This window comes from Gordionus sp. m RMFG-2023, chromosome 1 (assembly GCF_954871325.1).
Source record: "Gordionus sp. m RMFG-2023 chromosome 1, tfGorSpeb1-WG-v2, whole genome shotgun sequence".
Classification (NCBI taxonomy): Eukaryota; Metazoa; Nematomorpha; class Gordioida; order Chordodea; family Parachordodidae; genus Gordionus; species Gordionus sp. m RMFG-2023.
Window position 1 is genome coordinate 33,972,515 of NC_088775.1, and position 17,099 is coordinate 33,989,613.

General features: G+C 27.1%; 1 protein-coding gene across 4 annotated transcripts in view; it reads right to left on the reverse strand.

The window, feature by feature from the left end:
• Positions 1-199: 199 nt before the first annotated feature.
• LOC135922765 (uncharacterized) overlaps positions 200-17,099 on the reverse strand; it is a 122,432-nt gene continuing 105,532 nt past the window's right edge. For 3 of the 4 annotated variants that reach the window (XM_065457223.1, XM_065457224.1, XM_065457225.1), the window contains 15 exons: positions 15,354-16,175; positions 12,426-12,628; positions 12,128-12,250; positions 11,492-11,685; positions 10,871-11,033; positions 10,448-10,706; positions 10,122-10,349; positions 9,720-9,912; positions 8,965-9,093; positions 7,607-7,835; positions 6,905-7,351; positions 4,288-4,891; positions 4,034-4,100; positions 1,572-1,807; positions 200-516 (listed from right to left, as the gene is read on the reverse strand). In XM_065457223.1, the coding sequence (XP_065313295.1) occupies positions 312-516; positions 1,572-1,807; positions 4,034-4,100; positions 4,288-4,891; positions 6,905-7,351; positions 7,607-7,835; positions 8,965-9,093; positions 9,720-9,912; positions 10,122-10,349; positions 10,448-10,706; positions 10,871-11,033; positions 11,492-11,685; positions 12,128-12,250; positions 12,426-12,628; positions 15,354-16,175 (4,102 nt within the window). In that variant the 3' untranslated portion in view covers positions 200-311. The remainder of the gene's footprint in view (positions 517-1,571; positions 1,808-4,033; positions 4,101-4,287; positions 4,892-6,904; positions 7,352-7,606; positions 7,836-8,964; positions 9,094-9,719; positions 9,913-10,121; positions 10,350-10,447; positions 10,707-10,870; positions 11,034-11,491; positions 11,686-12,127; positions 12,251-12,425; positions 12,629-15,353; positions 16,176-17,099) is intronic. The other variant, XM_065457226.1, reaches the window with a different exon arrangement.

A 17,099-nucleotide genomic window follows, 5' to 3' on the forward strand; every position in this document is an offset into this window, starting at 1 on the left:
TTTTTTTATATAATGCTAAATTACTTGCTTAATTTTTTTAAAATTAATATATCTTAAAAATTGTGATATCAAAATATTGATTTTATATAATATAATTTAACAACCATTTTTGTTTAAAAATATAAATCAAAAGGATTTTACTATAATATGGGTTGTTCAAAGTTTTCAAAAAATAATTGTTATAACAATAAATATAAATTGTTAATAAATATATTGCCTCGCTTATTTATATATGGTATATCAGTTTAAATGATGTGATAATTGAAATGTGTTAATAATAATGAATAAGGTAGACTCTTTATTAAAGACCTTCAAGTAATTTTTGCAGGAAGCTCGATTGAATTATCATTGATTTTTAGGCCGTTTAATTTTCCTAATGCACTGAGAAGTTTTTCATTGGTTTTGTCCAATTTTTGTATTTTGCGTTCTTGGGCTTCTATAATCCTTTGCTTATCGTTGACCTTTGATTGGACATCTTTCTGCTCTATTTTCAACTCTTTTTCCAACATCAGCAATCTAGATCAGTTTAGATAATAATGTTTAAAAAATTAATAAAACGGGGTTGAAAAGTAAGAATGCCTTAAAAGCAGGGACATGGAACGGAACGTTCCGGGAAATGGAACGGAACGTGTATTCTGGAACGATCTTTTTCTAACTAAAAAAATAAAATTTTTAATCCATCAAATAGGTGTATATATTAAGTTCTTTTTATTTTCTAAATCCTTACAAATGGTATACCCTAAAAAGATTTTCTCCGATGAAGATTGAAAAACTAGAAAAATGGTTACCTCATTAAAGCGGTTAAAGAAAGCAAGCTTAATTTTCCAAAAAGAGAGCATTTTTCCAGGTGACTTTATAGGTCAATGTACCAAATGTAAAATAAGGCTTTAAAAACTTGACTTTAGCTCTAAACTATAAGAAAAAAGTGATAATAAATTAATTACTTTGTTCTGCCTTATACCTAGAACCTAGGTTTAAATCTCTTGAACGAAGAGGTGCTATAAATCATTTACTGGCGACATTGGAACATATTAAGGATGAAGATTTAAATATAAAGTAATTTGGATAAATCTTCTGAAGAAGGACAAGAATATGATGAATTTGAAATGTTTCTAAGATCCAAGGATAAAAAAAGAAAAAAAGCAAAACTTGAAAAAGAATGATATTCTATAACTATAAAAAATTTGTTAAATACTGGTCCAATAAAATAAAAAATTCTATCCTATATTTCAAATCGTATTAGAAACTCTATGTAGCCAGGTAAGTGTTGAACGTTGTTTTTCGACGGTCATCTAACACCACAAATAACCAATATAAATGATAATCTTTTAGAAAATATATTATTGCTTCGATGTAATAATTGATTCATTTAATGATAAAATAAAGATTAATTAAAATGTCTATATTTAAAAAATAAATTTAATTGATTTTCTAAAAACGTTCTAGAGATAGAACGAAACAATTTTTTATGACTGAGGAACGGAAGCGTAAAAATGCCTTTGTTCCGGGTCCCTGCTTAAAAGTAGTCTTAAAATTTGATTTTAGGATATCAAAATCATAAACTAATCTACTTTTGTAATATAATATCGATCTGTTGGTCCTTTTCTTTCTTATGAGACGCGACATCGCCATTTGGAATATTTATTTTTAAGTCGTAATTTGTTTCGTGCATCACAAGTGGACAATGAATTATTGGGGCCACTTCGTGATTTTTGTGGAAACCTTTATAAAATTTTGTCTCTGCATCAACCAGCTTTTTGTTTATTAGCTCAAGTTGGAGTCTGAGAGAATTGATTTCCATTTCATACTAAGTTTTCCATGTAAATATAATATAAAGCTTCAATATATTTTTTGTAAATAAATAATTTTAGATACGAAAGTATCGAGACACAAAGATGCTGTATCGGTATCTTATCTAGCTACATTTCTATTTGTATACATTTATGGATACATTTTGATAAATTTTATGTTTTTTATTATAAATTTTTATAAAATATAATTCTATTTTTTATGTTAAATTTTATTATAAATATCTGTCTTGTTTATTTCTTTCTAATTTATGCCAAGTTCAAGTTTTACTTTACACAATGGATGTGAGTATTAATAGATTTTCTTAGCATTACACAAACTTTATATGAGTATAATAAAAAGGTGTCTTAAATAATCTATGAAAAATTTTACAAGTGTCTCGATACATTTGAAAAGTATCTTTTAACTAATTTGATATTATGTAATAAGATCAGAAATATTTACTTTACAGAATTGGGCAATACTGTGAATACTTTCTAAAATATAATTCGTTTGTATCTAGTTGTATTTTTTTGACATTTTTAAATAAGTACTTTATTTCCAAAAGAATATGATACAATACAGATACTTTTATATTTTTTTGTTTAAAAATTCAATAACCACTTTTATTAAATTCTTTTTCGTGGACTTCTTGTTTTTAATTTTTCTCTAATATTTAAAAATTAATATTCATTATTATTTTATATTTTGACACCAACTTATCGCGTAAATTAGATAATATAATTATTTTATAGGGTGATATAAAATATATTTATGTCTACCATTTTAGATTGATTGCCCCTTGGGCACAATATGGAGATTTGATTTTTAATATTGGTAAAATATTTTATTATAATATTCGAAATATGAGCTTGTTAGTATTTTCGGTAATTTAAAAAATTACTAAAGATTTGAAAAAATTTGATATATATCCATTCTTATTGTTAGGTCACGGAATACCTTAAAAGTAGTTGGGTGGGAAAGCGATGATATCAATTTTTTGTGAACAATAAGTTAAAGATTTATTTTGACCTCATCGACTAACCAAATCTTTTTATAAAAAGTACTTGTATTTAAATATACTCTTATTTAGCACAATATACGAGTATCTTAGAGGGCTCCTAGTTGTCTTTCAACAGAAACAACAACATTTAATATATTTTATCTCGCTTCAATTCGAACATCATAGATTAATTTTAAAATATGTCAATACCCCTATTTTTACGTTTTTCAAACAAAGTCCATTAAAAAAAATATTTTCGTTTTTTATGGAGTATACTTATAAATTTATTTGGATAAACAAAACCTGGTACATGCCAAATATAATTAATTAATACTGATAAAATTTGAATCTTCCCATGGAAAAAATATACTCAACTTTCTTTATAAATTCTAGATGAATTTCCTTATATTTTTTGGAAAGTATAAAATAATTAAACAAATTCTGAAGGTAAGATGTTTAAAAAAAATCACTTATAATTCAATCATTAGGTAATATACCTAATGCGTAAGAGGAATTTTCTTTTATAGACATAAAAAATAATTTAAAATTAAAATCGCACCAGTGTAACAACATAAATTAAAACTTCGAAAGTATTTTATCAATATATTGTGCAAAGGTAAATACATAATTTTATAAAGCCATTTAATTATTTTTTTTGATAATGATATTTCTTTAAAATAACTAATTTTTAAATGAAAAAAACAAGTTTTAAAGAATAGATATTAAATATTTTCAAAGACAGTGATTCCGGGCAATATTTAGATAGCTATTTAGAAAATAAATTGAAACGCTTACCTTCACAATCTTTATTAATATCTCGATTAAATATCGTTTAAAAAAAATAATTTAATTATATTTTGACGATATACAAATGTTTTTTTTATTGAAAAATATTAATTTATAAGTAAAAATTAAATTTTTTTAAAAAATGGACTTTGTTCAAAAGAACGGTAAAAACCATTGATATTTATTTTTAAAATCATTTTTATCTATGATGTTCGAATTGAAAAAGTATAAAATATAAAAAATGTTGCTTACATATTTTATACTATAATGTGAATTTATTTTTGAAAACAACGGGAAACCTATCTTTTATGTTTTGGACATTTTAATAAAATAATTGTATCTATATCGAAGATATTTTTTTAGTCAGAATTTGTATTTTTTCTTTCAATGAACTGCCCAACTTTTGTACTTTATTTATAATGCAAAAAAAGAATGAATTGTTGAACTTCATAATACCTCATAGGGAGATTTAGAATCTTTCATGCATCTTTTAGAATTCACCATAGGCGTTAAATCTGTCGTTCTATAGAAATACATTAAAAATAGTCAATAAGCAGATGTTACAAAAGTAAACTGTTTAAAATTTCAAATAATAGTTAAATCATAATAATAAAATTTGGTTTAATGATTTTTATTCTTAAATTCGCATTTCAAAAATACTCTAAACTAAAATCTTTAAAAAAAAATAACATATATATTAAAAAACTTACTTTATAACATTACCAGAGTTTCTGAGACGGGCGTTTCGAAAATGACGCCTAGGCTTAATACCGATATCCGAGACCGGATTAGATTGAATAAAATTTCCATTGGATACATTGACTTCCTTATTTTTGATCATGTCATCAAGACTAGCATCGTGATAGGCTTTAATAAGCTGGTTACCTAAATCATGAACCTCATAGTTCGAAACTATCTTCGAGTTATTTTCTATGACTTTATCAGTCGATTTTACATCATCAAAAGCGTATTGGTCATCGACACAATATTTGTTGCGTTTATCGTCGCTATTTATTTCGTATGAAATATCCGTCTCATGGCGAATTTTAAAATTGTCAAATAATTCATTATTCATAACAGTGGCATCTTTGCAATGGCAATCGTCATCGCTGAGGATTTCATTGCTCGTAGGAAGGGAATTGGATTTGAAAGAAGATGATGGCTTATTAAGCGTATGGTAACCGGAGGAGGCCATCCCGACTGAAATCTGGCTCCTTTTTTCTTCGTCCCATTCGTCCTCTTCCCTTTGAAGCAGCAGCATTGGTTCTTCCGTCTCGGTCTCAATGCCGTCGCATTTACCGTTGCTGATACATTCTATAAACACGGGTATAAAAATAAAGTGATAAATATAGTGTCAAAATTAAATAAATATATATTTGGCCAAGTTTTCATTTTTAAATAATATTTGATGATTTTGATTTTTTTTTAAAACATTTTGTTTTATTACAGAAGTCATGACTTTTTTATAAAATGATTTAACAGTACTAAATGGTTTTTTTATAATACAAATAAATATATAAAGTATTTTTTTAAACAATATTTTGTATTTTAAAAAAATCATCAATTAATACTTTCATACATTTCCAGATAAATATTTTTCCAGGCAATTTTTTCTTTGTATAAATAAATGTATTGAAAATACACTATTTTATCAAATTTTAATTAAATTATCATTTAGGTGTATTTTATTCAGTTATATTTATCAATGTAAACATTGATTTATTTATATATTAAATTGTTGTAAAATTTTTTCTTCTAAAAGTCTTTCTATTGTGTAGAAATTAGAATTTCATCTAGTCTATTCATGTTCAATATAAATTGTAAGAATTTTTTAAAATTATTAAAGTTTTAAAATCAATGTAAGGCATGTCTAATTTTGGCCCTTTATATTTGGGGCAACTTCCTAATTGACAAAAATTTGTAGTACCAATAAAATTCCTATCTAATATTAGAAAATAAAAAGTCTTGAAAAATTGGGCATAAGTTGCGCAAAAATCTTGCTCCCAACGGTGCAGAAATTAGACAGGTTTTACAGTTATACAATACATTTTTTTTAAAAATAAATAATACATTTTTTTAAACATATTTCCAATTATTTTGTTAGTTTATATTATCACCTCAATTATATAAGAATATTCTTAATTTATATTAGAGATCTGCAGGAGTACAATTGGCCCGGTCCGGATTTTTTTTAAAAAAAAATCTTTTTCGGCCCAGCCCGGATTTTTTAAAATATTATATTTATTTTTAATTTTTATAGCTAATAAAATATTTGGTTTTAAAATATACGGCCGGATCCGGCCAGGCTATTTTTTTAAAAAAAATTCAGGCCCGGCCCGGATATATTTAAAAAAAATAAAATACAGACCGGCCCATATACCTAGGCCGTGCCTGCAAGTCTCTGATTTTATCAAATCTAATAGATAAATTTAATATATAGGCCTTAGAAATGACATTTTTGATTTAAATCGCAATTTATATCAAATAAAAATTCAAATTTTAATTAAAGAATTCTTGTCTAATATTGTAAAATATCGTTTTTTAAAATATCAGTTTAATATTATCTTGCAAGTAAAGGATTATGGTTCAAGGGTTGGAAATTTTTTAATAATTAAATAATGATATATGTTTCTTCTTCTTCTTTTGATATTTATTTCAAATAAAGAGCCGATGATATTATATAATATAGTTATATAAAAAAAAATTAACTATCAATATCGGTGTGGAAAGAAGGTCAGCTGATATTGTTGGCTAAAATAATTTTATTGTAGAATTTTCTGATTCAAATAAAAGTGCCAAATGAAATTTATTTTTTCAAATTAAAATTCGCTATTATGTTGAGTGAATTTTAATATATGTTATTTCTTAATTTCACAAACTAATTGATTTTTTTTATTATAAAGAAATAAATATGTGTAGATTTTTGATATGGTTTCGTACATTTTGAATATTAAATAATTTTTTTCACTATTGCTATTAAGATCAGCTATTTTTCTACCATGTCAAAAATTAAAATAGAAAATAATGGTAATTAATAGTGCAATTTGGTTATTTAATTTAGATTTTGCTATCTAAGTCCTTATCTTTTACTATTTTAAATTTTAATTTAAATTATTGATTTTTAAAAAAAAATCGGGTTGATTTAATTCGCGATTTAGATCGACCAACTCTAATAGACCTATAACCGATATTTTAAAAAAGGGCGAAAAATCAAGCCCGATCCGACAATAAATATCGGTATATTCCTGTTATTCTTGTTCTGTTCATCAAAAATTTTCATTCTAATATTATAAAGGAAAATTAATTCCTATCATTATTTCATTTCACCGTTGTTCTTCGTTCGACAACAGCCACTATCATCGAATGATGCATTAGTAAGGTTATCGCATCCCGAGGTATCCTCTTTATTAAAATTTGCATGATGCTGAGTTTCGATTTGCTCCATCATATCGGCTTCGAGCTCTTCATCGAAATAGACCAGTGGAGCCCATCCATTGGTCCCTTTTCCATATTGGTGTTCTTTGACGGATTTAGCAGAATGATCGCTTATACCATTTTGATTCATGGATCCTTGCGAATCGGTATAATTGTTATACCGATATTCTTCAAAAACGCTAGTCGATACACTCCTAACGTGATTATTTTTACTGTTCTTTTCGAAAGTATTACAACGATTTTCGAAAAGTTCTTTTGATTTCGGGCTATGGCAATTAAAATGGATCTTAAAGTTCGTAGTTACTTGATTTTGGAATGAATGAGAATTGACGCCAGTTACTAATTAATTATTTTTTAAATTTAAAATCATAACTGATATCGTTTTCCATTTCTAGAATTATGATATTTACTTTAAATTAATGAATATACTCACTATTTTTAATAACTTATAAGATTTTCTTTTAATAATTTTAAAAAGTTAAGTTTAAAAATACAATCTTGAAATTTAAAATATCATTATCTAATCATTAATTAATGATTACCTAGATTTTAACGAAATCAAAGAATAAAGATATTAAAATTAAATTATCAAACCGTGCAATCTATCGAAGGCAGACAGAGATAGGGGAGCATCGAGGTAAGGAAGTTGATTCTTTATATTATATTCCTCATCTGAAATGACTGATTTCTGTTGCAATTGTATTTGTCGATGTAGTTCAGCTATGGATGAAGCATCGTCTGAGCAAGAAGAGAAAGAAGCGTTTCGGATATCAACAATGACTTTTCTGAGTTTTGAATTTATATGAGTGAAGCTGTCTTTACCCTGAAAAAGAATTTGGTGAAATAATAGATTTTCTTTCGATAAAAATACATTTTTCACAAGATATCGATATAAAAAGATACTTTCATATGTATTTATTGTATTGTTAAATCTATTCAAATAATAGAACATTCATATTCTTTAATAACTACATCAGAAAAATATGAAGACAATAGATTCATAGAATTAGAAAAATTAATACAAGATAAGAGTATGTTATATAAAAATAATATCTACTTGTTAAAAAAAATGAACCATCTACTATGTTTATCAAGACTTTGGCATCACATCCATATTATTAAAATCTTCAATAAAATAGGATATAAGCCAAATTATCTTTTTTTTTCGAGTAATAAAGGATTCATTCTTGTGTCTAAATGTACACTATTGGTGTTTTGTAAAAGTTTGGTGAAGCGATAAAAAAAATAACACCAAGGGGTTCAAAAAGAAAGGCGACAAAATTAGGGAAAGTAAACGATTCAGGTTAACAAAGGATGAAAAAATGATGAGAAAGACATCAATACGTTTAAGGGAATTCAACGCAAGAAAGAGGAATATGTTGATGTTTAATTTCTATTTAATAGATTTTCGAGATTCTAAATGTTTTAATTTTTACCTATGGCATACGTTAACATGGTTGTATTTATTTTATGGTCAAATTTCGATTTTATATTAAGCACTACTTCCATAGTTACATATGTCTATGTTAATTTTATGATATCACATTTTAGTTAGTGTCTAACGGAGACAATATCTTAATATACTCTATTGTGCAAAAGACAAACAATTTGTGGGATATATTTTGCTTTTTAATAAGATATTTAAATCTCTATCCCATTGCGGATAATTATTTCCCCGACACTGGTAATGTGTAATAAGTGAACAGGCATAATATAATTGTGGTTCTGTCATATTTATAGAAAAGTTCGGAATTTTTTACAGTGGTAGTAAATAATACATCGATATATGTTTCTTAACCTTCATTCCAGGTCAAATATTTTAATCTGGGAAATTTTTAAAGGGATAAATCTATCATTATATAATATAAAAAATATATAATTATACAAAGAATATCTTATTCTGATTTACAAAATATTATTCTACTTTTATAAAATAATATTTAGCAATTTACCTCATATATGGTGTCCATTTTATCCATAGTTTCTATGAGGCGACTGTAAGTTAAGGATAGTTCTTTACCCAAGTCTATTCCGCTTAAATTATAGCTGGAGTTATTGTAGTAACTATTGCATGATTCGTCCTTTTAATTTTAAATGGGTAGATTTAAAAGATATATTTTTTATATTTGTAAAATATCTCAAATTAATTGTTACCCAGATCCGTTTCAAATAAACGTTATATAATTAATTCCTAAAATGATTGCTCCTTTCAACGTTGATTTACTTATGATTGTTTCGTTTTCATTCATAGAATGCTCGAAAATACTTTATTCGTTAGATTCTTAGAAGCTATTTCTTTTTAAGTTATGCACTTAACTTAGGTTATATAGAACGAGATTATATTCTAGAATATGTCGAACTTTGGGAAAATTCAATTTATTCCTACCGAGACCTAATCATAATGTTCTTAAAATTCTATATTCCAGTGGAAATTTTTCGATTTAAATATGATTCCCCCTTTGATGATTATGACCAGTTCTCTAGGCTGAAAAGACATATAATGAGTCCTGACACAGAGTAAGTTGAGGAAATCCGCGCCTTACCCGTCTTAGGTAGGAATAAGCTTTTGACAAATATACCTACAAAAATACCATTACATTTTCGCTATGAGTGGGAAAAATTGGTTAATAAATGAAATGACCAGAATTATGAACCTAGCCACAGCATATAAAAATAATCATGTGACTTTTTAAATAATTAAATAAACCATCCGTTCATTATAATCCTCGAATTCGGGGAATCGCAATGTCAGGCAATTTTGCTCACTCTTATCCGTTCTAAATGAGGATGAATCGTAACTATCAACCGTCGATATTTTGCGTAAGAAACACTTCATGTTGATCCATTCCCTCTCCACGAAATGGTTCATGAAATTCATATAGCCCTCTTTCCCGCCGAACCTAATAATAGAGTTGTGAGACATTGGTTTATTAAAATAATGTGTTTTCATTAAAATAATCAATAAGTTTGAGGTTGATTTAAATATTTCAACGCTAACAATTCCAAATATTAAATTTAAAAAATAAAACATTAATGTTGTTGATATAAATACATTTTCACACATCAATAAAATTTTAAAATTTAATAAATATATTTAATTTTGTAAAACTTATTAGAATTAGCAAGAGTCTGGATAGTCTTAGCTATAAGCGTAAGATTTCTAGCAGCTCTTTCTTGGGGATACTCTTGCACTAGACCGAATAAGCTGGGAGAGAGAATGGCAGGACATAAAAATCTAAGAAATATAGAAGCACTTATAACGTTATCGCTTATCTCGGGTTTGTGGCTAGAGGCTTCCAGTCGTTTACGAATGCTGTGAAATACCTTTTTGAGGGGACTTTTGAATAAATAAAACACCAAATTTTAATTGTTTTCAATAAAAAAATGTAAGAAAGAAGAAAAAAAATCTTTATAAGTGAGCAAATCTCAATTTACTTAGGGAAATAGGAATAGGAGTTGACAATTTTGGTCCAAGCCATCTCACAATACATTGTGAGATTTTGTTGGTTCTTATATAGGGCAGTCTTATTAGCTACCCGGGTTGGGTCTACTTCGCAATCGTCATTGGATTCCAGAATAACGTTGATAAAATCTAGCAAAGTTCTGCGTAGGTAGGAGAGTCCCGAAAATTTCATGTAGGCTTCGATGGATTTGGTGGCCAAAGAGTTACCTCTGAAGGTCAGGCTCTCGTTTTCTAACACAATTTTGTATTTAAAAGAAAGTTATGTCATAAGATATGTTTTAGTGATTGAAAGGGAAGAATAAAAAATTTGATCAACTCTGCCAAGCTTTTGGCCAGTTGGTCAAAACATTCCTTACTTTCTTAATAAATTCTATAGAAAAATATTTACTCATTACCTAATTTATTCACCTCCATCTCTACGATATTGGTTAAAAATTCCTGAGCCATACCAAAGTTTTCAAATATATAAACCAGGGAGGTCGATATGTCTTCTTTAGTTTTGACGGATATGTGGGCTTCTAGATATTGGCATATTATCAGGTAATCTTCAGTGAGTAGCTGCATAAATAAAGATAATTAGAATAATTATAAAACAATGAATCGTCCACAATGCGTAACTACAAGAGGGCAGATTAGTTCCCCCCCCCTCCCCGTTTTAATTTGTTTCTTTAAATAAGAGAATCAAAAATACATTTTCACTATATTTTTAAAATAATGTATTTTTTTCTCTCTAAAATTATATTTTATATGCTAAATAGAATTTTTAAAAAATGGCTTTTAGATTTTTATAAATTATATTTCGATTTGGGTAATAAATTTTCCGTTTTTAGGCCCATTTTTAATTTAACTTTTTTTGCACAGTTTTGCCCCCCCCCCTCTTACCGATTTGGGTTTAGTGAGCCACTGTATCCAAAAGCGAAAATTTTGAGAATCCCATCACTCGTTCGATGTAGTCTAATAATTCTTTCTATCAATTGCTTTCTTTTTTCATACATTCCTTTTAAAATAAAGCTTACATTTAGGAAATCCTTGTACAAACAGAGGGGTAGAATATCAAATGTTTGATATCTGGCTTTGATGCGAATAGACGGTTTATCACAACTGCTGCTTTGACTTTTGTGAGAAGAGTGTTGACCAGGAGTTGTGACAGGATACCATTTCTCGAAAAATTGGTTACCCTTTATAAGATCTGCGGGAATTGAAACATTTCCTAATGTTAAATATAAATTTTTTACAGGTCCTGGCCTGATGCAATAAAAGTATATCACATTGAAAAATTATAAGGCTAAATTTAATTAGTTTATGGATATTAAGCCCAATCAAGATTTTTCAGGAGAAGGGGAGAATGAATTGTTGTGCTTTACCCACCATTTGCGTAATATTGGGTTTTTTATTGCCACGTTTAAATGCCTTTTCTAAATTTTTGAAATTATTATTGTTTGGAAATTTGACTAGAGGAAACCCCACCCCCTATCCCTTGACTATGTCTATGATAATAAGATATGTTTGTATTAGATTGCGCATGCTCATTAAATTTATAAAGAGAAGAGAATCATATAACAATAACTATTTTTGTGATTATATTAATATTAAGGTAGACGGAAAAGATAGTTCCAATATTCATATTTAAAACGTAAGAATAAAATTAAAACCTATGAATCTCGCTTTATTGCAATCTTTCTTGCTTTTTGGTTTTCTATTTTTTTTAGTGGGTCCACTGGAAGAGCTATCGTCTCGATAAAATTTGACGAAAACATTTTGCACGTCTGGTAAATCTTTAGAAAATATTGTATAGTGATTCAGTTTTAAATAAGGTTAAAGTGACAATTTCTACATAGCCATCAAATTCAAGATTTGTTTGACATTTACATCAATTATACAATATTGACCACGATTCCCTTAAATTTGGTTTGATAAAAGTTTCTAATGAGTTGGAATAAAAAAAATAACTTTTAAAATCGAAAGTTTCGCCCCAAAAACATATTTCAGCTTTAGTTTTGGTAGCTGTTCTCGAATGAAAGTGTTCATCAAGATAGATTTCGCAAAAGTATCCTTTCTTAGCTGGAACGCCTTTGGCTTCAAGAATCCAAATTTGCAGGCAATTTTCCCGGCGCCGGACACTGGAATGATAAGGGTTTATGGCTTCCCTAATACTAAAATGAAAAATTGTTTGGGGGAGGGGCGAAAATAAATCAGTTTTATTAATAATTTAGGCTGATTACATACTATGAATCAATTGCTAAAACTTGTCTTTAAAATGACAGCAAAATTATTCAGGGAATAGATAATTATAAAGGTCGAGGTTGTGAATATCATAGCCTTTTATTTCTAAAACACCAAATTCTGATAGTCGAATTTTTTTTTAACCTTTATATCATTTTTAATCATATATGCGGTTATAAAAAAGTCATACAATTTTTTAAAACATTTATACCTTATAAAAGATGCTTTTTAAAAATTTTATTATCCTTAATAAAATAAATACATGATTGTAATAATTAAATATTATATAATAATTGCAAAAAAATCTCCATTCATTAGAGCCATATATTAGACCTTTTTTCCAGGTCAGATCCGAGAAATTAAATTAAATTTTTTGTCCTACTAATCCGACAATTTTGCAAAGATTCGAATCCGAACTCTTATTTGAAAATTGGCCAGAGTCCAATACGAAAAAATTTGATTATAAGAAGTAATAAAAAAAAATTAGTGTTTTTTTAAATATAATATTATACAAATAAAGATTTTTAATAATTCCGAATTCGAATTGAAACAGTAGGAGATTTATAGCATTTGAAGCGTTTGGGATTGGTATCAAAATCCTTGACAACGCAAAAAAAGGAAGCTGGCTCAGTAATAATCAAGTAAATATCAATTTTTCCAGTTTCACAAATAGAAGTTACTGAGAAAAATTTAAATAAAGAAATATTGTTTATTTTTTGATGAACTAATATCGTAGAATCGTATGGAAATCTTATAAGACAAAACCTTGAAAATTATTTTCACATCAATTATAGATTTTAATTATTTTATTTTAGCCAATGGTACAATTGAATAAAAATTATTTTCACACATAATGAAGATTTTACTATTATTTTTAATTTAACAGAATATTCAACAATTAATTATAAAATATTAAGCTACTATTCTATCTCGACCACGTTGTAAATAACATTTTTATTGATAGAAGATGTCTCCTTGATAAAATCTGAATATATTATTGTTAAAATAAAATAAAAATGTTTAGTAATGTTGTTATTTTCAAAGACGACAAATTATTTGGGCAGTTTTTTTAATATTAAATGCGCAGGATAAAAATCAGTTGGTTTCTATTTTAAATTTTAACCAGTTAATAATTAATTTTTTTTATTAACTTGGGAAGTTTTTAATTTTTTTAACCCTAAATAAAATAAATTTGAGTAACTCAGTCTTTCTATATAATGAAGAGGATTATAATGAAATCAATTGAGAACTCTTGTTCAGGTTCCTGATTACTATGAACCTGGTAATTATAAGAATGGAAAATAAAAAATCAAGTATATATCTGGATTTAAGAAAAAATAATTAAAAATGTTGTTAAAATAAATGTATTAGAGCTAGATGCAGTAAAAGCTATTCACAATGGGCTTTTTCATGCGTCGAATAAATAGAATAAACAATATTCCATTGTAATGTGAATTCTCCAGGTATAATTATGAAATTTTTACTTAATTTCAATAATCATATATTTTATTTCAATTTAAGAGTATTGCCTCTGATGGCGATACTTTATGATTAAATTTTACCAATATTTATTTTTATTCTTATAACATAAATTAAACATCAATTTTTGCAATAATAAATTAATGATCCTTTTTTTTCTTTTTCAAGTATTAATAATAATCAAAATAGCTCTTTCGAAGTTAATACATCTGTAAAAGAAATTATTTACATTATGAGAATACATCAGGCTTACCTAAATCAATTACAATTATCTCAACACCAATTTATCACAGCCTCTAAATTACTTAATGAAAAATGTATTAAACTAAATGCATAATGTTAAACCAGAATCTTATTATTCAAATAATGTACCTTACCAATTTCTTATTTTGTTTAATATAGATTAACTTACTTTTCATTTTATTATATTTTGCTATTCAAATGATATCCTTTTTCTTATATTAAACAAAGAATTACAAAAATATATACACTATTAATATTATAATCTAATTTATTAAAATAAAAGAATATACCCTAAATAAAGGATGAATACATTGAATTCTATTCCTGCATAAACAATATTTGTAAAAAATATCTGGTTTATAAAACTAGCCAAAAACAGATGATTAGGACAAAGGAATATGATTATATTTAGATTTGCTCAATGACACAATATGTAATAAAAACTTGAATTAAAAATATAGGTAATAAAATCTCAACTTTATTTAATTTTGTTTACTGCTTATACTTTACAAATACTGTCCATAAGATTAATTTCCCATTTTGATAAATTTATTGCTTAAAAATCTATAAATATAGCCCAAAAAATAAATTTGTTGATAATAAAATACGCCCATTTTGATTATTTATGTCCAGCATAGCCTTTTCAAATATAATTAAGTAATAAAAAATGATTATATCATATCATATGCTTGGACAAAAAAGTATCGATATAGTTTAATTGTATTGTATCGGCATCTCGATACATTTCAAAGGTATCAGAAACAACTCTCGGAAAATCTACACTTCTAATTAATTATGGACGTTCAACTATTAGTATCGTACAAATTCTACTTCCTCTACCATAAAAAGTTATTTCTATATTGGTAACTCTTAGAAAAAACGTAACCCATAATGACATTTAAAACAAGTGGGATAAATATGTCGGAAATAAACCTTTCTATCCATCTAACGTATTCCTCCGTGGTAGAAAAACTGTAATAATTTTCTGTCCGACTAGGTGTCGATCCGAGTGTATTAGAAGTACTTGTCGCGACTGGGGTCGACACCCTGAGGCAATGAGTTTGTTTGAATACGCTCTTATGCGTAGGCGTCAAGGTTATTCCGGGGAGGTTTAAGTCTAGTGTGTGATGGGTGGCTAGCGTTAAAGAATCGCGGTTTAATAAAGTTTTGTTGAAATGAGGATTAGGTTTGTTGGCATGAAGATTAGGGGTATTTTGGGCGTTCATGATAGATTTTTGAGGGAAAAAAGAATTCGTACAATTTTTATCGCTTGCACGGTTTTCTATCATATTTATATTGTTTTCGGGGTAAATTTTAGAGTTGGAAGCGAGTTTAGAGCGAGAATTGGAGAATATTTTTAGGTTTTTATAGCCTGAGTGATTGACAGAATTTTCTCTGAATATTTCGGGGTTGTTATTGACGATTGAATTATAGGAGCTTTTTTTGGAATATCTTGGATCGGAAGAAGAATAGAAATCGTCGCTCGAACATGGACTGAAATTTGTAAAATTTCCGTTTATCTTGGAGTGAGCAACGGTGGAAGTAAGTGAACTGTTATTCAAGTTGTTAAAATTAGGCTCGTAATCGGAATTTTCTCGGTTTGCTTCAGTGTGTATATATTTAGAAGAACGAGCATGTTTTGAAATGCAAGGGGAGTGAGGGGGGAGGAATAAGGAAACGAAACCATTTTTGAGTGGCGTTTTAAGTTCTTCTTGCCGGCTAGACAATTCCAGGGTGTTCAAGTTTTTGAAATCGCTATTATAAAAAAAATAGGCTATATTCTAAAATGTCTTTTGTAACGATTGAAAATCATATTAATATGTATTTATTGGAATTAATCAAAATTAATTTTTTTTAATATTTTGGCTATCTCATTCTGACCTCAATTTTTTCCCCACGATTAATTATGAAGAATTTAAATAATAAAACCTTTTATTTATGCAATTAATGGATAAAACATCGTAAAAAAATATTCTTAACTTTTTATAGTTTCTCGAATTACGCTATAATGTTTTCTGGGTTACAAAACGACATTTTAGAATATTATACTTATCCCATACTAACCATCCAAATGCCCTTCCTTGGGGAAAAAAAATGCAAATCATCATTTTATCGATTAACCCGTTTTCATGATGATAACGATAGATCTTTTCTATTATTTGAACTTCATTAGGTTAATAATGGGAAATTCAAAAACGATATAAAATAACTAAATTTATAGAAGAAACAAATATATGGTTTGATTTATGGCAAAAGAAAGATAACGAAGGATTTCAGTAATGGTTTATCTTATAGCTTTTTTATATTATAAAAATTAATAGTGCAGACTAAAGGTTTTTCAACACAAGTCGAAACTCCTTTGATTACCTTATCCAAAAAAATATATGCTCCGTGTAAAAAAAAGTCTATGAGCGACTTTATTTGTATTCGACTGATGTAAAAATAAGTTATACATGAAAAATAATAGTATCCTTTGATTAGTTCCTATAATATGCCCCCCCCCTCTTTATTAAATGATAAATTAGATCAACTGGCATATCACCAGGATTCATATTATGCCTTAAATTCGTAAATTTTAATTAGCTTTCGAAGATATAATTTTTAAAATTAAATGAGGTTTATTTTCTTAAAAAAACTCACTGAGCTTTTATTTTTATTAAAGTATTAAATTTTTTTTTG